At 44.0% G+C, this 22,996-nt stretch overlaps 1 protein-coding gene across 2 annotated transcripts in view; it reads left to right on the top strand.

The window, feature by feature from the left end:
• The window catches only part of LOC120046169 (T-cell immunomodulatory protein-like), a 119,634-nt gene extending 97,138 nt beyond the window's left edge, over positions 1 to 22,496 (top strand). Inside the window, exons 15-18 of one of the 2 annotated variants that reach the window (XM_038991189.1) lie at positions 12,934 to 13,058; positions 15,734 to 15,816; positions 17,596 to 17,713; positions 21,110 to 22,496. In XM_038991189.1, coding sequence (XP_038847117.1) covers positions 12,934 to 13,058; positions 15,734 to 15,816; positions 17,596 to 17,713; positions 21,110 to 21,169 — 386 coding nt within the window. In that variant the 3' untranslated portion in view covers positions 21,170 to 22,496. Of the gene's footprint in view, positions 1 to 12,667; positions 12,838 to 12,933; positions 13,059 to 15,733; positions 15,817 to 17,595; positions 17,714 to 21,109 lie in introns of those variants that run through there. The other variant, XM_038991196.1, reaches the window with a different exon arrangement.
• The last annotated feature ends 500 nt before the right edge of the window (positions 22,497 to 22,996 follow it).

The raw sequence follows: 22,996 nt of genomic DNA, 5'->3' as shown, positions 1-22,996 counted from the left end.
ATAGGTTAGATATACTGGACTGTATGGAGAGTGGCTGGGCCAGCCCTGGCTGGGTTATTCCCAGGACTCCTCATTTAACAGTAATAAAGTGCAGTGTGCAGGGTGATTTTTAAAGTGTATTTATTCTGTGGCTAGGGGCATGGGGAGAAGGCAAGGTAGACTGACAGAAATGAGCGATGGTGCGCGGACTGTCTGCTCTCTCTACTGGGGCCCCGCGCTCTTCATTTACCCTTCAGCACCAAAAGAGAGGGAACCGAGGTGATCGAGGGATGGAAGTCAAATACATGGATGGATGTGGAAGGAAAGGCAAATAGAAAATACATACTATAGAGGTTGAGGATAAAATGGCTGAAAAATAGCAGCAAACGGCGGCAAATAGTGGCAAGTGGGTTATGGGTTATGGGTTAGAGTAATGGAATGAAGATCTGGGTCAATGAAAAAGAGTGCCTAGAGGGGACGGGGAAAATAAAGTGAAGGTTCAGGAGGTAGGACACACTGCACTTAGCACTCTTACGCTGTGGTCCACAGATAGTGCTCTTACCCCTGTGGCTTCTGTGTCACAGGGCTTCAAGCACTCATTGGTGAACCTGCGTGCGTAACTCAAGACTCGCCGCTGCCATCTCCTTATGGTATTGAACCTTGGTTACAGTGCTGTACAGGCAGCTCCCTTCATAGTGTTGAGGAATGGCACAGGCCCATGTGTTAGTGACTGATAATACCAAGGCGATTCCCTACAGGAAAGTTCAGTGGTAATGATATGGTCCCGCAGGCAGGCATATCAGCGGGCCGGCATATCAGCAGTGTGTGTACAGTATTTATATGTTTTAGCATGTATTTTGCTGGTGTGAGGTATGTATGAGTGAGGGCGCAAGAGACGTGGTGAATTGAATGTATCAGCACACGTGCTCTCAGCATGCGGGCTGGGGGAACAACCAGGGGTGTGTGCAGTGTGCCAGACAGGAAGAGCGTATTAGCCATGGCGGTTAGCCTCAGTGCACTCCGGTGTCTCTGTGGTGCAGTTCTGCGGAGGCCTGGTATCTGTGATGCTGAGACTGAGGGACATACGGAGCTGGTCCTGTCAGATGATCCCTGGCTGCTCTGCCTGGCTGCTCTGCCTGGCTGCTCTGCCTGGCTACTCTGCCTGGCTGCTCTGCCTGGCTGCTCTGCCTGCCTGGCTGTGTATCGATCCCCAGGTCCCAGGCGGTCTCCATCTCCAGCTGGAGCTAGTGAATCAACCAACAGAATATTAATGCTGGCTCTGCCTGCCTGGTGTGGGTGGGAGAGTTCATGTGTGTTTGTTTGTTTTTTGTGTGCGCGTGTGTGCGAGCAAGCGTGACCATACGTGTTTGTTTGTGTATATGTGCATACTTGATTGACTGCGTGTGGGAGGGTAGTTAATTTACTGTCTGTGCAGTGCAGTAATGCATGTGTGCTGCCTGGTCCTCAGAGAACCAGTGTTCCATCTGAACCTCTCACCTTAGTCTCCTCAACCCTCTGGCTATTTATATAAGACCTTGGTATGCAATAGCTTACCTTTCCCCGCTGTCCTTATTCCCTATTGAAAGGAATGGAATTAGAATTCAACTATATTTGAGATAAATATTGACCTTAAAGGAAGATTTCCACACCGTTGGTTTCTGTGCAATTTATTCTGCACATTTAGTAAATCAATAGGCCATATAGAGTAAGTTATACTGTGGGTTTTCAAGGTACATCTACATGTTGTAGGTGTGAGGTAATGCTAGGGGTTTTAAAGGTAAATCGACATGTTGTAGGTGTGAGGTAAAGCTAGGGGTTTGAAAGGTAAATCGACATGTTGTAGGTGTGAGGTAAAGCTAGGGGTTTTAAAGGTAAATCGACATGTTGTAGGTGTGAGGTAATGCTAGGGGTTTTCAAGGTAAATCTACATGTTGTAGGTGTGAGGTAAAGCTAGGGGTTTTCAAGGTAAATCGACATGTTGTAGGGGTGAGGTAAAGCTAGGGGTTTTAAAGGTAAATCTACATGTTGTAGGTGTGAGGTAAAGCAAGTGGTGTCAGGCTTAATAAGCAGATGAGATTGATTACCCTGGACTGGTGATGGTAAGACAGGGGCTGTGTGTGTTGTGTTCACTGCCTGAGGGAGGACTAGTCCCTCTGGGCACAGAGAATACTGGATGAAACGAAGCAGAGGAATCGCAGTCATTTGAAAAATGACGGATGGTAAGTGAATAGTACCACTGGTACAAAACAGGAGTGTCGATGCACTCTCTCTCTCTATTCACCTATCTCTGTATTCCATCCCTCTCTTTTTCTCTCCCATGGTGCCGGGGCTTTTGACTGGCTCGTTGGAAGGGAGGAGAGAAGAAGGAGGGATGAGGAACAAACAGCTCTACGTTGGTAGGGAACTTCGGCAGGCTCTGTTTTAATTAGGCAAATGAGGATGGTGGATTTAGGACAACGGAGAATAACACCCCCACACACCGACGCCTACACACACGATCGCTGTACTATTCTGTCGTCAATGTGAGACACACAGATTTGATGCTCTCTGTACCACACTCATGAGTGATCAAGTCAGGCGAACAAGTCACTCTTCATACAGATGCCCAGGTAACCAAACACACCGCACATAGACATGCACACAGTACACACACTCTCTCTCACACACACACACACACACACACACACACACACAGCACTTGTTGGGCTGGGCTTGTGTCTTGTCAGGTTGAAGTCAGTGGAAGGTGTGGAAGTTAGCAGAGCTAACCAACTGGAGAGAGAGGGAGGATTATTATTGATCAGAGCTTTGTTCTGCCCCATGATTCTCTCCTGTGGGTTTCTGCACTCAGGCCAGTAAATTGGTCTCAAATTCAATGCAGGATTACCCCTCCGCCTGTTCAACTCCTCCTGTTTATCTCTCTCTCTACAAACCACACAGCACGCTCCCTCTTTCCTTTCACTCACTCTGTCTCGTTCTCTCACACATAATATATCTTTCTCTCCCTCTCCTTCTGTCATTCTTCTCCTCCTGTAGTGTGTTAATATTGTCTCTACATCTCCTCTTCTCCCTGTAGTGTGTTAATATTGTCTCTACATCTCCTCTTCTCCCTGTAGTGTGTTAATATTGTCTCTACGTCTCCTCTTCTCCCTGTAGTGTGTTAATATTGTCTCTACATCTCCTCTTCTCCCTGTAGTGTGTTAATATTGTCTCTACATCTCCTCTTCTCCTTGTAGTGTGTTAAAATTGTCTCTACATCTACTCTTCTCCCTGTAGTGTGTTAAAATTGTCTCTACATCTACTCTTCTCCCTGTAGTGTGTTAAAATTGTCTCTACATCTACTCTTCTCCCTGTAGTGTGTTAAAATTGTCTCTACATCTCCTCTTCTCCCTGTAGAGTGTTAATATTGTAGTGTGTGTGTTGTGTTCCATCAGTGGTAATGGTCTCAGTCCTAATATCTGCCATGCTCCCCTAATGTATTATATCTGAATGCCTCTCAGTGGCTGCTCTGTCGCCACAGTAACCTGTAGTAGAGCACACGTCTCAACTGCAGCCTAATGTCCAATTACGAGAGAGAGAGATAAGAGAGTGAGGGAACAACAGGTAGAGCGATAGAGGGAACAATGGAGAGAGAGCGAGCAAAAGAGGAGAGAGGACAAGAGATGGGGAGCAAGAGAGGAGGAGAGAGGGGATAAAGAGAGAACAACCAGCGTGTTGAAGTCACCATCTATTCTGGCTACCTCTTCTCTCAACACCAGTCTTGCTCTGTCAAACCCAGATCTCAGTGTTGCTTCATCCACCATCCTGTCATTGTGTTTCTGCTGATCAGACACGACGTGCTAGTGATCTCAACGTACACTGTGTCACCCATGATGCCGTGGGCTTTAATTCGGTCTTTTCCTCCTGCGAGAGCGCCGGTGAAAAGAGAGAGGAGTGGACAGGAGCCTCCACTTATCTTCTCCACTACAGACACACGCTTCTCCCCACAAATCAACGTCCCGAATCTGCCGTCTGCGTTGTGGGGGCGCTGAGGGCCCCCTCTCCTCTCCCAGGCTTAGCCGTGGCTAAGTGTGTACCACTTCATTTCTCTAACAGCCTTTATCCCCCAGGCCCTGCCACCGCAACGTCCGCAAACCGCCACTGTGTGTCCTTTCCTCCCCAATCAAGGGAGAGAGTGGTTTCTATAGCGACGGATGTTGAGAATCTCTCCACAAACAGGTTGCCGAAGATGATCTGGGGCCTTGGGAAGATGTGTGAGAGGGTGAGGCTTTGTGTGTCTCACTGTGTGAAACCTAATCAAGATCTGATGTAGCGAGTGTGAGTTTATACGCTGGTGTTAAAAGATTTCTACTGGTTACGATGGTCACCGTTTGAGATGATGTTTCATAAGATCATTTTTTGCGTAATTATGGGTCACTTTTAGAGGTCGACCGATTATGATTTTTCAACTCTGATACCGATTATTGGAGGACTGAAAAAAGCCGATACCGATTAATCGGACAATTTTTATATATATATTTGTAATAATGACAATTACAACAATACTGAATCAACACTTTTATTTTAACTTAATATAATACATCAATAAAATCAATTTAGTCTCAAATAAATAATGAAACATGTTCAATTTGGTTTAAATAATGCCAAAACAAAGTGTTGGAGAAGAAAGTAAAAGTGCAATATTTGCCATGTAAAAAAGCTAACGTTTAAGTTCCTTGCTCAGAACATGAGAACATATGAAAGCTGGTGGTTCCTTTTAACATGAGTCTTCAATATTCCCAGGTAAGAAGTTTTAGGTTGTAGTTATTATAGGAATTATAGGACTATTTCTCTCTCTACCATTTGTATTTCATATACCTTTGACTATTGGATGCTCTTATAGGCACTATATTATTGCCAGCCTAATCTCGGGAGTTGATAGGCTGAAGTCATAAACAGCGCAATGCTTGAAGCACAGCGAAGAGCTGCTGGCAAATGCAGGAAAGTGCTGTTTGAATGAATGCTTATAAGCCTGCTGCTGCCTACCACCGCTCAGTCAGACTGCTCTATAAAATCATAGAATTAATTATAATATAATAACACACAGAGATATGGGCCTTGGGTCATTAATATGGTCAAATCTAGAAACTATCATTTCAAAAACAAAACGTTTATTCTTTCAGTGAAATACGGAACCGTTCCGTATTTTGCGATCCATCCCTAAGTCTAAATATTGCTGTTACATTGCACAACCTTCAATGTTATGTCATAATTACGGTCTTTGTTAGGAAGAAATGGTCTTCACACAGTTCGCAACGAGCCAGGCAGACCAAACTGCTGCATATACCTGACTCTGCTTGCACAGAACGCAAGAGAAGTGACACAATTTCCCTAGTTAAAAGAAATTAATGTTAGCAGGCAATATTAACTAAATATGCAGGTTTAAAAATATATACTTGTGTATTGATTTTAATAAAGGCATTGATGTTTATGGTTAGGTACACATTGGTGCAATTTTTTTTGCGAATGAGCTTGTTAAATCATCACCCGTTTGGCGAAGTAGGCTGTGATTCGATGATAAATTAACAGGCACCGCATCGATTATATGCAACGCAGGACAAGCTAGATAAACTAGTAATATCATCAACCATGTGTAGTTAACTAGTGATTATGTTAAGATTGATTGTTTTTTTATAAGATAAGTTTAATGCTAACTAGCAACTTACCTTGGCTCCTTGCTGCACTCGCATAACAGGTAGTCAGCCTGCCACGCAGTCTCCTCGTGGAGTGCAATATAATCGGCCAGAATCGGTGTCCAAAAATGCCGATTACCGATTGTTATGAAAACTTGAAATCGGCCCTACTTAATCAGTCATTCTGATTAATCGGTCGACCTCTAGTCACTTTTGCTACAATACTAATGCTGATCTCTATTAGAGTTTGCCTGATGGTGTCTGTTGCAATATAATGATGTTGCCGTCCCATTGTTTATCACTCTCCGTGTGTTCTATTTGTGTTGTATCATTCCTCTGTGACCAGTGAAGGTCAAAAGCCTGCAGCGGGTTTTTGTGTGATATGGGCATGTGTTTTTGCGTGTGCGTGTAGGACGGTTGGCCGTCGAGGCCCGCGTAGAGAGCTAGTCTCTTCTACCGCTGGTGTCTCTGAGGGAGTGGAGGGACTAAAGTGGCTTGAAAACGACTGGGCTGGAGTCACACTCTGTGACATGATTCAGGAGCTAAGGCATCTCTCTATCCCTCTACTCACTGAGCGAGAGTCCTGCTCTAAATAATGCACTGTACGTTAACAGGTGTGCCTCAGAGCCTTACCTCCACCACTGTAGCCCAGCCCTGCATCAGCCCCCCCCCCCCCCCCCCCCCCCCTCTCTGTTTCTGGTGGTGGGGTGGGCAACAGTGTGCTTCAACTCTCAGCCTCACACACCTGTCTCTTCTCTCCTCTACCATTGGGCTTCAGTGCCTCTCTTCTGTCTCGGAGACTCGGTGAGGAACATTGCAAGTTGCCATTGTTTGTGTGTATGTCATTTTTGAGGGGTAGGTAGATAACTGGTGTTTGAACTGGTGAGATTCCTCCCTTGCTCCCTGACTCACCAGAGCAGCATTGGAAGTGAGTGGCTGGGGAGGAGATTGGAGAGTAGCTTTTCCTTCCCTTATGTTGTGAAGCTGGCAAAGTTCCTCACCTCTTCCTCTCCACTAGATATCCACTCTCCATCTCTCTCTCTCTCTGTGACACAGGAGACCAAGCACTGCAAGCTGCATGTTCTGAGTCAGGCTTTTGATGCTGGGGGGGGTCTATTTGGCTCACAATCTGTGTGTGTGGTGTGTGTTGTGTGTGTGTGCGCATATAGTACTCGCCCATGTTTCTGAATGAACTTTTGGAGCTGAGGAGTCCTGACTCGTTGGGTGTGATGATGTGTTCTGCTCTGTTTCCCACCCAGACAAAACTTGTAGGCTCTAGAGTGTTTGGGTGGTTGGGTGGGTGTGGTACTTTTCAACATGCTTGAGACTCCTCACACCCAGATTGGAGAGAGACTGAGAAGTGAATGTGATAAGCTGTGGAAGCGTAAGGTTCCTCGAGTAAGCCTGCTCTTTGGGAGCTGTTTGGCTGGCTGGCCGCTCTGAATCCATTTTACGGTCTGAGGGGGGAGCGGGTTGGAGGCTGTCAGTCATGTGCTGCAGGCTGGAGCGCTCCGCCAAGGTCTGTCTCTCTGTGTGCTCCACGGCCGCGCTGCAGGGAGATAGGACTCCTACACACTCCAGGCTGTAGCCCGCAGCAGCTAGCCAGAACCCCAACCACAAGCCTTCATCCAGCCAGCACAACCAGCACCCCCCTCCCCCCCATTTCAGTGCATGGCCTCTCTCCAGCCTAGCTCCCCACCTGCAGAGTGGCAGTCCCTAAGCCAGCTTTCTCTCTGAGTGACACATCCTCCAGCCAGCGTCCCCAGCAGCACTGTGACATTTCCCCCCTACTGTCTCCATTCGCAACATGACACATCCTTTAGTTAACAACAGCCTGTCACTAGGGTAGCTGGTTAACCCCAAAATGTCTGTCGTCTACCATCCTCTCCTCCAGACCTAACACATACTTCCTAAGAGATTGTGGTTACTTAAGCTGGGCGTGCACTAGACAATTTTGGCCCCGATTTTAGGGTTAGGGTACGTTTTTGAGATCAGTGATCATCAGCAATAGCCAATGAGAGCTCGCCAGAGAAGAAGCCAGTGAGATGATGACGTTGTATCACGTCACGCAGAATGTGTACTCTCCTGCAGGAGCCATGACTACTACTAGTATGTGCTTCTACTTGCCTTTTAACCAAAGCCAACGTGTCAAATCGTTACAGCTCTGAAGTTCACAAGCAATGTTACTCAATTCAAAATGTATTGGCTAGATATTTCAACTCTGCATGGCAAGCATGGATCTCTGAGTGAAAACTCGTTCTTGCCAAGTTAACAATCTAATCACATCAAGTGAAGAATCGTGTGGTGTGTGACCCCGTGTGTGCCACGTTGTTTAGTATGCTCACCGCTACGTTGGCAAGACAACAAAAAAAACGACAGGAAAGACGGTTGTTTAACGTGAGGATTTTGAAAGTCGTGTAGTGTTTCGCCCGGCATTAGTCCGAGCTTGAATGGAGAAACGAGAGCGAGAGACGTGCGTGTGTGTTTCTTAGTTTCAAAATGATTACCTTGACTCAACAGAGATGACCTTCCTGAGCTTGCGCTGGAATTCAGTTAGATGGAGAAGCTGCAGTGCGTGTGTTTGAGACGAAGCTGATACAACAGTTCACATGGGGACAAGTGAGAGCTCACGCGCTTTCTGCTGACTATTGTGTGCGTGTGTGTGTCTGAACCTTTGGTCCTATGCCTGACAGTATAGAGAAAGACCCTTGGGTTCGGGTCATGGTAGCCCAGTGAGAACAGGGTCTCCCAAACTCAGTCCTGCCCCCCCCCCCCCCCCCCCCCGGGGTGCACATTTTGGGCTTTGCCCCTAGCACTACACAGCTGATTCAAATAATCCAAGCTTGATGATGATGATGTTGGTTATTTGAATCAGCTTTGTGATGCTAGGGCTAAAACCGAAACGTGCTTCCGGCTGCCAGGACCGAGTTTGGAAAACCCTGAGTTGGAACAACATTTAACTGAACTGCTTACTTTTTAAATGTCTTGTTTTTAATCTCTTTATGCGTAGGCCACGTTTAGAATCGCTTAATCAAAAGAGTAATTCTGGTGAGGCAATATACACCTTAATCAGATGACTCTGTCAGTCTATGTGCAGTCTTCCAGTGTAAGTCTTCTCATTAGTGGACAATGCCAAAACTGCAACGCATTCCTCAGCTCTACTGCCAGAAAGTAGAGGCAGGACAGTTGCCCAGACTTCAAAATCCATCTTAATGTACACGGATCAAGTCATTAGTTTTCCTTTGTCCTTTCTCCAGTGCGGTAACACCTCTAAACTGCTTTCACAGAGCAAATTGTTTTTCTTTTTAATAGCGTTATTAACCCGTCTCTCCCCGCTGAGTGACTTTTCTGTCGTTTTCTGTTGAACTGTACATGTAAGGGTCTTGGATGCCCCCAGGTCAGAACATAATGAAACTGCACCTCATTCCCCACCACACATGCGTAACACAGAGTCATTAGTGAGTGTCCAGAGAGAACTAAATTGATTGCAGACATGACATATACACAGAGTGTTCAAAACATTAGGAACACTTTCCTAATATTGAGTTGCACCCCCTTTTGCCCTCAGAACAGCCTCAGTTCGTCGGGGCATGGACCTTACAAGGTTTCAAAAGCGTTCCACAGGGATGCTGGCCCATGTTGACTCCAATGCTTCACACAGTTGTGTCAAGTTGGCTGGATGTCTTTTGGGTGGTGGATCATTCTTGATACACATGGGAAACTGAAAGTTCTTGACACACTCAAACCGGTGCGCATAGCACCTACTACCATACCCCGCTCAAAGGCACTTAAATCTTTGTTCATGCCCATTCACCCTCTGAGTGGCACACATACACAATCCGTGTCTCAAGGCTTTAAAATCCTTCTCTAACCTGTCTCCTCCTTCCCTTCATCTACACCACTGGTCACCAACTGGTCGATCGCAATCGACTGGTCGATCTCCAAGGCATTCTCCTAGTCAATCACCAAACATTTCTGTTAAAAACCCAACAATAAAGCCTTGTGTTCCTTTTTTAAACTTCACTTTTTGCAGTAGGTGCATTTGATTCAGCAGCCCTGACGGCTGAAATAATGCAGTGCGACATGAGTTTCGCCATCAGCAGGAAGACTGTGTCCCCTTTTCTCAGCGGAGGGAGAGCGGAGGGACGGTGAGTTGGGTGAGAGGCAGCCTCACCGCTCGCTCCCTCCCCTCAGACTAACCATCAGACGCAGGCCATCAGTCCAGTAAAAAAATATATATATGTATTACTGGTGTAATGATATACCTACTTTTTTTTGGTCTGAGGAGAACAGCATTGGCAGGGCAATTCAAGCATAGCCAATATGCAGTCATAATTTATTGGGCCTATAGCTTACTGGACAAACCTGCACAAATTGGTTAATGTTACATAGGCTTACGTTTTTTTTAAAGCAATGTAAAAAATTAATTATCTCAGCAGTAGATCTAGGCTTGCATTTTGACTCGCATCTCAATATTAGGAAGGTGTTCCTAATGTTTTGAACACTCTGTGTATATGTCATGTCTGCAATCAATTTAGTCCTCTCTGGACACTCACTAATGACTCTGTGTTACGCATGTGTGGTGGGGAATGGGGTGCAGTTTCATTATGTTCTGACCTGGGGGCATCCAAGACCCTTACATGTACAGTTCAACAGAAAGCGACAGAAAAGTCACTCCGCGAAGAGAGAGACGGGTTAATGACGCTGTTAACCCAGAAAAGGTCGTTGACCACTGATCTACACTGGTTGACGTGGATTTAACAGGTGACGTCAATGAGGGATCAGGGCTTTCACCTGGATTCACCTGGTCAGTCTGTGTCATGGAAAGAGCAGGTGTTTTTACACTCGGTGTATGCGTCAGAGTCAATACCCTGCTATTGTATCACAAAACTGATGAGAGGGATCGATGTCACACACACACACACCAAGATCTCAGCGTGGTGTCCATATTGGCAGTTAGCCTACTGGTGTAACTAGCACTGTGAAGTGGACTTCCAATCAGTGTCACTAGAATGGACAAGCCACTTTATTAACATAAATGTATACAGTACCATATCTGTAATGACAGATTCTGACTTTCTCAGCTTCCTTTGTCCCCCCTAAACATTTTTTTTAATGATAGCCCTTATTTTAAAAAGGTGAGCGTCTCTGTATGATTGAAGCAATTACGTTGGCTTTTACAGCAACTGCTCTGAAGCTGCTCAGTGTAACCTGCTCCGTCGTCGCAGGAACAGGGCTCAAAGCAGGGTCATGCTTTCATTTCAGAGGAGATGGTCTAGTTGGTCCTCGTTTCGAACTGTTACATTGGAGATTCGCGGAAGGCAATATATAGATTCTCTCAAGATGGAGTTACACTTGCGCTTTACTCGTAGACAGGCATTCAACCCCAAGCTTTTAGGCTCTATACTTAGAGTACCGGTCAAAAGTTTGGATACACCACAAGTTTGGATACACCTTTTTTTACTATTTTCTACATTGTAGAATAACAGTGAAGACATCAAAACTATGAAATAACACATATGGACTCAAGTAGTAACCAAAAAAAGTGTTAAACAAATCCAAATATATTTGGGATTTTAGATTCTTCAAAGTAGCCACCCTTTGCCTTGATGACAGCTTTGCACGCTCTTGGCATTCTCTCAACCAGCTTCATGAGGAATGCTTTTCCAACCGTCTTGAAGGAGTTCCCACAAATGCTGAGCACTTGTTGGCTGCTTTCCCTTCACTCTGCGGTCCAACTCATCCCAAACCATCTTAATTGCGTTGAGGTCGGGTGATTGTGGAGGCCAGGTTATCTGATGCAGCACTCCATCACTCTCCTTACACAGCCTGGAGGTGTGTTTTGGGTCATTGTCCTGTTGAAAAACAAATGATAGTCCAACTAAGCACAAACCAGATGGGATGTCGTATCGCTGCAGATTGCTGTGGTAGCCATGCTGGTTAAGTGTGCTTTCAATTATAAATAAATCACAGACAGTGTCACCAGAAAAGCAGCCCCACAGCATCACACCTTCTCCTCCATGCTTCACAGTGATAACCGCACATGCGGAGATCATCCGTTCACCTACTCTGTGTCTCACAAAGACACAGCGGTTGGAACCAAAAAATCTCAAATTTGGACTCATGAGACCCAAGGACAGATTTTCAATGGTCTAATGTCCATTGCTCGTGTTTCTTGGCCCAAGCAATTCTCTTCTTCTTGTTGTTGTCCTTTAGTAGGTGTGTCTTTTAGTAGGCGTGATTCACGCAGTCTCCTCTGAACAGTTGATGTTGAGATGTGTTTGTTACTTGAACTCAGTGAAGCATTTATTTGGGCCACAATTTATGAGGCTGGTAACTCTAATGAACTTATCCTCTGCAGAAGAGGTAGCTTTAGGTCTTCCTTTCCTGTGACCGTCCTCATGAGAGCCAGTTTCGTAATAGCGCCTGATGGTTTTTGCAAAAAAATTTGCGAAGTTTTCCATACTGACCTTCATGTCTTAAAGTAATGATGGACTGTAGTTTCTCTTTGATTATTTGAGCTGTTCTTGCCATAATATGGACTTGTTCTTTTACCAAATACCTTGTCACAACACAATTGGCTCAAAGGCATTAAGAATAAAATAAATTCCACAAATTAACTTTGAACAAGGCACACCTGTTAATTGAAATGCATTCCAGGTGACTTGACCTCATGAAGCTGGTTGAGAGAATGCCAAGAGTGTGAAAAGCCATCATCAAGGCAAAGGCAAACTTTGAAGAATATATTTTGATTTGTTTAACACTTTTTTTGTGTTATTTCTTAGTTTTGATGTCTTCACTATTATTCTACAATGTAGAAAATAGTCAAATAAAGAAAAACCCTTGAATGAGTAGGTGTGTCCAAACTTTTGACTGGTACTGTATATGTGTAGATAATAGCCAGGCAGAACACACTCTGTTTTCTTTTATGTGGACTGAATATCCTACTATAATCAGTCATTGAAGCTTTTCCTTGCTGCACATTGTAAATGTAAAAACATGCTTCCATCTGAGTGTAGGTCCAGACCAGCCATGCAGTCCATCCACATTTATCCTGATTTGTTGCCGTGGTGCTCTCTCGGATTACCATAAAGCGGGTGATTTACGTCGGCTGCGCTTGGCAGGGCGTGAGCCAGTGGCGAGGACGCGGTGGTGTAGGGGGTGGTAGATGCCTCTGGACTGGGCGATGGTAGGAATAGGATGGTCTGATTTGTGTCTTTTATGAGGCTTGTTTATGGGTCTGAATGGTTCTAATGGCTCCTTTTTGTTTTTCCCCTCCATGCAGCCGGCCAGCTGAGCCAGTCAGCCCACCTCTCCCTGCAGTTGCCTTACACCGTCCTGGGCCTGGGGCGCAGCGCCAACTTCCTGGACCACCTGTACGTGGGTATCCCCCGGCCCCTCGGGGACAAGGTACAGTATGGTGGGCTGCAGCACAGGGGGAGGGGAGCGGAGAGGAGGGACATGCCAGACAAAACACAGACAGGACAGGATGCAGTAGGTCTAATTACTACGGCATAAAACTGATACTGTTTCTAGTCACTGTAACCATGTGGAGAACACACCCAGAGCCACTGATACTGACAATAACTCTACTGCAGGTTGATGTAAGTGTTGTAAACGTTTCTTCCTGTTGCAATATGATAAGTAGATGATTTATTATGCAGTAAATAATTCATTATCTTCTTCATTCACCCACTTTTGTGCTACCTCAAACATTGGCATGTGGTTTGGGTTCGTGGGGAGCGACAGCCTTCTGTCTCTCGTATCGCGCACCGTTTGAAATGCTGTTTGTTGGTTCCTCGATAGATTCCCCTGCGCGGCTCAGTTGAATTTGAGACGCTGGCTCCCGTTCCTCACCTGTCAAAGAATAGAACAGAGGTCTTCATCATAGCGAATTTGCATTGCAAATTTCTGCCCATACCACACTACCTTGGGAGCGAGGCTCGTACAGAGTAAGGTATCTGAAGTAAAGCAACGTGCTTTGTTGTCGCTCGCACCCTTTGAGTTATGCAAGAAAAATGTTCCACTAAGGTTCACATTTCCCCACACACCAGTTAATAAAATCTTTATAATGCTTTGTATTATGCTAACCACTTTTTACATTCAGAGGGCATATGAAAATGGTGTCTTCAGTGCTACATACACTGAGTATAAAAAACATTAAGGACACCTGCTCTTTCCATTACATAGACTGACCAGGTGAATCCAGGTGAAATCTATGATCATTTATTGATGTCACTTGTTAAATCCACTTCAATCAGTGTAGATGAAGGGGAGGAGACAGGTTAAAGAAGGATTTTTAAGCCTTGAGAAAATTGAGACATGGATTGTGTATGTGTGCCATTCAGAGGGCGAATGGGCAAGACAAAAAATGTAAGTTCCTTTGAACGGGGTATGGTAGTAGGTGCCAGGTGCACCAGGTTTGTGTCAAGAACTGCAACGCTGCTGGGTTTTTCATGCTCAACCGTTTCCTGTGTGTATCAAGAATTGTCCACCACCCAAAGGACAAACCATCCAGCCAACTTGACACAACTGTGGGGAGCATTGGAGTCAACATGGGCCAGCATCCCTGTGGAATGCTGTGGAACGCGAGCAACACAATATTAGGAACGTGTTAGGAAGGTGTTCCTAAAATGTTTACACTCAGACACAGCTGTTCATTAAATGTGTACACTATCTGGCTGTCTCTGTGAGTTTGGGGAGGATAGTTCCTATCTGTCTGTCTCAGGTCTATCTCCAACCCTCCCTCACAGGGGAAAACATTCAGGAGGCCTGTGAGGGTTTGGGAGAGATAAAGAGAGGAAGGAGAGAGAGAGAGAGAGGAAAGGGAGTGTGTTCTACTTCTACTCTCCTCCTGCACACTCGTCTCAATCCCATGAGGATCCTTTCCTCCGCTCACAAGGTTTTTCAAGATTCCCGCTCTGCTATCGCCTCCCCAAAAACCCCACTTCACTCCCAACTTCAGACCCAGCGCTCTCCTTTGAAACACTCTCTGAAAACCCAGAAACGCTTTCCTCCTCTTAAACACAGACGTCTTCTCTTAGCCAAAGCGCCAGAAGCGCAGCCCGTCACTGTCTCTCACTGCCGTTCTGCATAAACCACACTGCATTGAAGAGTAAAATGTCAGCGTTAGCTTAGTAGGTTAAGCACTGCAACTTCTAATGAACGAGCACGCTGTTCACAATGCACTGACACGATAAGGTGACTCATTCAGTTCATCATTATTCTCCTTAACCTATTTTACCTCACACTAGCAATTAGTAACTCAAAATCCCTGAATCTGCAGCTCTGATTCGCTTTGAGTCTTTGCCTTACATAGAATTTGTATCTCTGAGCTATGTAGGTGTGTCATTCACTTTAATTGACATTTCTCAGTGTCAGGAAGGAGTCATATGCATGGCTTCCAAACGTACACAACCCTCATCATTGTAACAATACTCCAGCTAATGGGACTGTAGGAAGTAGGCTGACACACCAGGGGGATACTTCAGCAGACATCATTTATTTAATTGACTAGACTGTCTGTGTCTTAAATGCATGCCTTTAAATAGCTCGGGTATAGGTAGCTGAAAACCCTGGGCTCTCATTAGGGTGGCTCTGAGTAAACGAGGATGCAAAGTACGCCGTCACACACCGCGTGTGCGTCTGCATGCATCTGCGTGTGTGAGCGAGCAAGTGTGTTTCCCTTATCCCTTAATGTTGCCAAATGATAGATGTGTTGTCGGAAATGAGTCTCTCTTCTCTAGAGGACTCTGTGAGAAAGATGAATTTAATGTTTGCTGGTGATTGCCATCCAGTAACAACTTGAAGAGGGGAAATTACCTTTGTAATTAATACAGAAACTGTCTTTGAAAAGCTTTTGAGCTTGAACTTCTAATAATACAGTTCCTTAAACTCTGAAGTAGAGAGCAAATTGTAGTGCAGTACTGTACAGGAAATGACTCGGGCCCTACATCGTATGTGCACTGAGAAGTGTGTGATATATTGCCTGCATTGTGTTACCTTTGAACTAGAGTTGTTCCATTATTGCCTGCCCCTTCATTCTGCCTCCCTGAGGCTCTAATAACATTGGTTCTCTGTTGCAGGACGTGAGGAAGCAGGAGTGGACAGCCATCATCCCCAACTCGCAGCTCATAGTCATTCCATACCCACATAATGAGCCCCGCAGGTACACACACACACACATACATTTGTACTTGGACACCCACAAACATGCTCAGGCCATGTTTCAATATGTTTCTGTTTCATTCACATGTAGTCCTACCCCCAGGAGTGCCAGCAGATGGCAGAACCCCCTTCTCCGTATGGCCAGCTAACACATTCTCTCACCAACACATGGAACACACACACTCTGACAAATGCTTGCACTTGCATATTCAGTGCCTTCGGAAACTATTCAGACCCCCTTGACTTATTCTAAAATTGATTAAGAAAAAAAAAATCCCTCAATCTACACACAATACCCCATAATGACAAAGCGAAAACAGTTTTTTAGGAATGTTTGCAAAAAAACAGCAATGCCTTATTTACATAAGTATTCAGACCCTTTCCTATGAGATTCGAAATTGAGCTCGGGTGCATCCTGTTTCCATTGATCATCCTTGAGATGTTTCTATAACTTGATTGGAGTCCACCTGTGGTAAATTCAATTGATTGGACATGATTTGGAAAGGCATACACCTGTCTAGATAATGTCCGACAGTTGCCAGTGGATGTCAGAGCAAAAACCAAGGCATGAGGTCGAAAGAATTGTCCGTAGAGCTCCGAGACAGGATTGTGTTGAGGCACAGATCTGGGGAAGGGTACCAAAACTTTGAGTGGCCCAGCCAGAGCCCAGACTTGAACCCGATCAAACATCTCTGGAGAGACCTGAAAATAGATGTGCAGCAACGCTCCCCGTCTAACCTGACAGAGTTTGAGAAGATCTGCAGAGAAGAATTGGAGAAACTCCCGAAATACAGGCGTGCCAAGCTTGTAATGTCACAGCCAAAAAGACTCGAGGCTGTAATCGCTGCCAAAGGTGCTTCAACAAAGTACTGTGTAAAGGGTCTGAATACTTAGGTAAATGTTATATTTCAGTTTTTTATTTCTCAAACATTTGCAAAAACCTGTTTTTGCTTTGTCATTATGGGGTATTTTGTGTAGATTTAAAAAATATTTCATCCATTTTAAAATAAGGCTGTAAGGTAACAAAGTGTGGAAAAAGTCATGGTGTCTGAATACTTTCCGAATGCACTGTATATACCTACTACACTGACTTATTACTCATAGAAACACACCCACATTATGTAGACGCATATATCATGTAGTGTTCATACATTACAGTGACTGCTCAGTGTATATCTGTGTAAAGAAGGTGTCTTCAGTCTGATAATGTCTATGGGCATAGGTTAACGCAACATATGGTAGCTCATTTTGTGTCTTGTTTTCACCACTAATATGTAATGTGTTTATTAGTTCTGATAGAATGTCTTAATGAAGTTATTTTGATTCATATTTGAGCAGATGTATTGTTCTTCAGCCATTTATTGTAGTATAATATCGTATCTCCACAATCTGGGTCTGTTCTTGTTTTTAGTCAAACCATTCAAACGAACTCTCCGTTCTCTTCAATAGTCACAAAATATGTGGATCGAAAGACAGGAAATGCGCTTGTCATTTTTTGTTTTTGATCTTTTTCATTGAAATGGTTTGTCTCTGACAGTGATGTAGCGTTTCTCGATTCATTTTGACCTAATATGTCAGAATGTCATATTTTGTGATTTACAGAAACGTTGTCAAATAACATCTCTGATCAAGCAAAATATGCTAAATGTCCTTAATATAGCACATTGACTCTTACCTTCTGATAGGGTTGGGAAAAGACGAGACATACCTTTTTGTGGGAGTTTTATGTTGTGTAGTAGTTGATACGCTTTTTCTTTCTCCTACCCGTTCCCTCTTTTAGTTGGAGTGCGAAGTTGTATCTGACCCCCAGTAACATAGTCCTACTGACTGCCATCGCTCTGATTGGCGTGTGTGTTTTTATCCTGGTTATCATTGGCATCCTCCACTGGCAGGAGAAGGTAAGGACAGAATGGCACAAATACAACTTACACCGTTTATCATCGTCATTACCATCATTATTGTTTTAATCAACAATAATGAGCACCATCAACCTCGTCTCTTCTCCTTCATTTTTAGTTGTACTGTCTTGTCATTTTTCCTCTTCTTCCTTGCATTCCTCCTCACTATCCTCCTCCTCCTCCTCTTAATAGTCTGAGCCAAAGCCCGTTATGTTCTGGTCAGAGCAGTGTGTGTCCTCTCTCATCCTCCCCACCATTGCCTGTCCATAGTATCTGATGGGGGTCTTCTCTTCTCCTGGCCCTGTGTCGCTGCTGGGGAGCTCTGGTGCTGGTCCAGAGAGCAGGAGACCCGCTGTGGGCAAAGGGTTCACTCAGAGAGGAACAGATGGGTCAGAACCAGCAGATGGGCCCTGTCCTCTAACCTCCCACAGAGATTCAGCACGGCTGTTAGAGGGCCATAACCAGTGAGGACGCTCGGCTGTGATTGCTTTGTTCTGCCCCTTCAGCATATCAAAACTTTTGTTCATCATCCCTGTAAATATGCCCTCCAGGGAGTGTGTTATCTTGTTACATTCCTGTGGGTGTTTGTGAATTTTACATTGAGTGTTTAGGTAATCATGTATGGTTTGAATTTTGCAAACTTGTGAGAATTTGCATGTGTTTCCATGCAACTATTGCCGACATGCGTGTGTGGTCTGTGTCCAGCCTGCCGTGCAAACACTCTGAGCGATTCATCCCCATCCCAGTGCAGCCGTGGCTGGTCTGTTCCTCCACCAAGCGAAGCCGGGCGATGTTGGCGTCTTCTCAAAGCCATCTGCTGTGGGTGCCTGATTATGCACGTAGGAAGCCATAATTGCTCTCTGCTTAGGGAACTGTTCCGGGAACACTAGCTTCATTGGAGTTGACACTGCATTAAAATAACATGTTTGGCTCTATATCTGAGGAACTGAGCCCAGCAATTATATTTCATCAGAAAGAGAGAGAGGTAGAGACATGTCTCATTGTCCGTCATTGATTAGAGGTTGATTGAATGATAATGTTCGTGATGGCCAAGGTAATGGAAGCTCAGGTAATAGCTAGCTGTTCATTTGTTTAGGTGATTACTGGGCCAATGTACTCTACTTCAGTTCAGAGCCCCCTTCCCTTTCAGAGATACAGGTAACTGCCAAAATAAAGGAAACACAAACATAAAGTGTCTTAATAGGGTGTTGGGCCACAACGAGCCAAAACAGCTTCAATGCACCTTGGCATAGATTCTGGAACTCTTATTGGAGGGATGCGACACCATTCTTCCACGAGAAATTCCATGATTTGGTTCTTTTGTTGATGGTGGTGGAAAACGCTGTCTCAGGCGCCGCTCCATAGTCTCCCATAAGTGTTCAATTGGGTTTACATTTTCTTCATGCTCATCAAACCATTCAGTGACCACTTGTGCCCTGTGGATGAGGGCATTGTCATCCTATGGGGGCATAGCCATGGTAGCCAAAATAATGGCCTGCCAAGCATTTTTATACATTATTTTTTTAATGATATGTTTATTTTTTATACATTGCTTAGTTAACTCAGGAACCACACCTGTGTGGAAGCACCTGCTTTTAATATACTTTGTATCCCTTATTTAATCAAGTGTTTCAGTTATTTTGGCAGTTACCTATATATCTGCTTCATGTTATTACTGTTGCAGCTGATGAGTCACATCTTTTGAATCTGCAGCCTGTTTTTGTGTTGGTATGACGTCTCAGTTCTTGTGAGGTTGTGTGTTTGTTCATGTTGTACTGGGATAGCCGATATCTCCGCTGTTGTGGGTCTTTTTGAGCGAGGGTACTGCCTTTGTTTGCTTTTAATGGGGGAGGGGGGTTGGGTTTGTTACCCATTGTCATCTTTTTGTCTAGTCCGGTGTGTCATCTGCATTGTGAGTGTCACTGCCGTGAAGTCATATCTGAGCCCGGCTGCTGAGCGCTCCTGTTCTATCTGACTCAGTCTGCCCAGCACAATAACACACCATAATTGAAGGAGCTCTCTTAGATAAGAGAGTCTAACCTTTCACGCAGGGGAAAATAGCATTTGGAAAAAGCTCCACATCTCCATAAACCTTTCCATTTGCATTGCGGTGTGGAGTTGACCAGGTCAAGGTGCGATGGGTGATTGACTTTTGATATTTACACTGACCCCTGCTATTTGTTCCACAAATCTCAATGGTCAAATAGAAATCAGAGGCTGGTTTGAGACATAGTACCTCCTGCAACAGCCAAGACAGGCTCAGGAAGTTTGTTAGAACACTGTTAAATATAAGAAAGGCAAACAACATTTTTTATAAAAATGCCTTCTCTGTTTTAGCCTAGCTGTAAATCTGAGAGGTATTTTGGATTCTCTTTATTTGTCAGGTAACTTTGGTTTCACGCCTGAGGAATCGATCGTTGTCTGTTTGAGCTATTTGAATTTTGTGTGGGTTTTAAACAGAATACAGGGCTTTTCAGAGCGATGAAGGCTGCATTATGCCTCCACGTTGCATAATGCATACAATGTGACAAAGGTCTTATCCCATTTTGTCCTGCATTTTATGCTAGTTCAAGGCCCCACCGCCTTAGCACGGAGTATGGATAGGTTAGCGCATTCAGTAGACCATTCAAATAGGTCAAGTTATCACGTTACTGAACCTCACGTTCAATCTGAACAAGATTGTATACGTTAGCACTCAAATCAGTAGGTTTCAGACCATTCAATAAATGACACATCGCACATGGAATAACGACACAATTATATCCCCTGAACACTCAATTATTTCATGTTCATACACCACAATGAACTTAGCAATATTGACAGGATTACAAGCCAGTTCACTGAATGAGACCTAAGGAGATATTACAGTATGTCTATGTACTGTGTACATGCCATAAAAACAAGTGGAAGTAACTGAACACTCAGTCCTAAAGACTGTCTGCTCCCTTAAGTCCTGAACAACACAGATACGGCCGACAGACTCACTGCTTAGATGTTGGTGTACTCCATCAGGACTGTCTGTCGTATGGGGAGTAGTTCCAGAACAAATCTGTCAGCTTCATCTCCACTGCATTTTGAAGGTTCCCTTTTTTTCATCATACGTGCCTTTATGTGCTGCCTGTCGTCAAGGGAACGCTAAAAATAAACGTGAATTATCCTCATTCACCCACAGAGGGTACATAATCGTCCGTTGAAGCGATACCACATTAACACTTGTAATAATGATTTCCTGCCTCAGATAGATTGTACCCCTGACCACTCAGTAGGTCTGTTGGTTTCATTATTATTCTATAATGGTGTCAGCCCCACCTCTCTCACCATCGCTGACTGTTAGACTCTGCTTGTCTGCGTTTGTCTGACTCGTGACCCCTGACCATTGCCCTGTGTGTGTTTCAGAAAGCGGACGACCGGGAGAAGAGACAGGAAGCACACCGGTTCCATTTTGATGCCATGTGAAGGAGCACAGGAAGAGATGGACCATGGGAAATTTTATTTAAGTTTGCTGGTCGATGGAATTGTTTATTTATTTAATCCCCTCAGCCTCTTGAGGATGAGCCATTTAAGTGTTTAAATATCCATTAAAGATGATCAAATGTAAAAGAGACAGACGGGTTACTTCTCGCGTACTTGCACAGATTTGGTTGGAATTTGAACGTGTTCTTTTTTTAATTCACATTTCCTTATACATTTCAAGGGCCAAAATGATGGCTGAACCCAAATCTAAACAGGACTACTGAGTGAAAGTACACTGAGTGAAATCCAAGTTTTGGCTTAGCTCCTTATGTATGGATGTCAAATCGGCACTGACAGTTTACGTCATGAATTTGCAAGGTTTAAATGTTCAATCCAAGTCATCCTGATCTGCAAAACACATTACTGATTTATTTGTTTTGGGGGAAGCATTGCTATTGTAATGCTACTTGAATTATTATGGATGTCCAGTCATCCATTGTCTTCCTGTATGCCTTCTGTATGTCAATCTGTAAAAGTTACTGTTTTCTATGGACTGCTATAGTGGAATCTTACACATGGGGTCCACTGACCCAAACAGGGTACTGATGCATCCAGTGTAAGTACTGTATATCATGTGCATAGTACATGGTCCATAATGAGGGTTAATGTATGTGTCAAGTTCATTATGCACTTTTCCCCTCCTTTTTCTCAAATTCCCCTCCAAATACCTGACACAATGTCCTATCCTTGTTTGACAGCTCCCCCTCTCCACTGCCCTCACCCACAGTGGTATTGGAATGGCCTGTACTACTGACCCCTCTGGTTTGGTCATGTCCTTTTTAGTCTTTCTCACTCTTAATAATCTTGTTTGTCTCACATGATTAACATGGTGTGTTTTTGGACTGCCAAACATTGTGTTCATTAAAAACGTAAACTAAACTGTGGTGTTAAATTGAAGAATGGTCCACATAACACTTAAACTACTTTTACTTACAAGGGGAAATAGGTTTGTTATTTAACCAACAAAGTGCAATCATCAATATTATCATCAATGTCTAAGCCCCTTCTATTAAAAATTGTATTTCATTTTGAATTAACGTGGGGCACTGTGTTTTCAGGTGGTACTGGTCTAACATCTAAATATTTATTTTGCTATCATCTCATGTCTGTGGTTTGAACTTTTTTTAAACTAATGATTAATAGTGATAAGTCTAATATATTTTATTTTTGTGTTTTGTGTGTGGATTCTACGTGTAATCGGAAATATGATCATTTCTTTTGAATGTTTATGGGATGATGGGTTGAAAATTAAAGTGTTTATCATGCTTAATTCATGGTGGTTCTCACTTGTTTTGAATTCATTTAAATGTATTTCCGTTTCACTATTGCCTTTCCATTTCATAGACTGGCATGTCCATTCGAAAAAGTCAATTCTCCTAGTGAGCTGATGACTAAAGAAACGATTGGAAGTGACAACTTGGCATAGCCTACGGTTTTGAGTTATTTTTAGCTCATGCAGCATAATGTATTGCAATCTGGCACTTATGGTAAAATGATAGTCTAATAAAATGGTTGACATTTAAATAGCAGTTGATGTTTTACTGTCTGTTGATGTCTCTTGGCAACAACTTACTGAGTAAAGAGTATCCTCATTAAATGCAGGCAACATTTCCGTTTTTTTGTAACTTGCTCGGTTCGTTTTGTATTATATCATAAATACATTTTACCAATATAATCCTTCAATGCAACACGAGCAGAGAAGATACTTGTACGCAGGGAGAAACGCAGCCGATTTTACGCTCGGTGATGGGGTGCATGCGTACAAGCAGC

The sequence above is a fragment of the Salvelinus namaycush genome, chromosome 1 (assembly GCF_016432855.1).
Source record: "Salvelinus namaycush isolate Seneca chromosome 1, SaNama_1.0, whole genome shotgun sequence".
Lineage (NCBI taxonomy): Eukaryota > Metazoa > Chordata > Actinopteri > Salmoniformes > Salmonidae > Salvelinus > Salvelinus namaycush.
The sequence above is the reverse complement of the archived record's forward strand: the minus strand, read 5'-3'. Positions and strand labels throughout refer to the sequence as shown.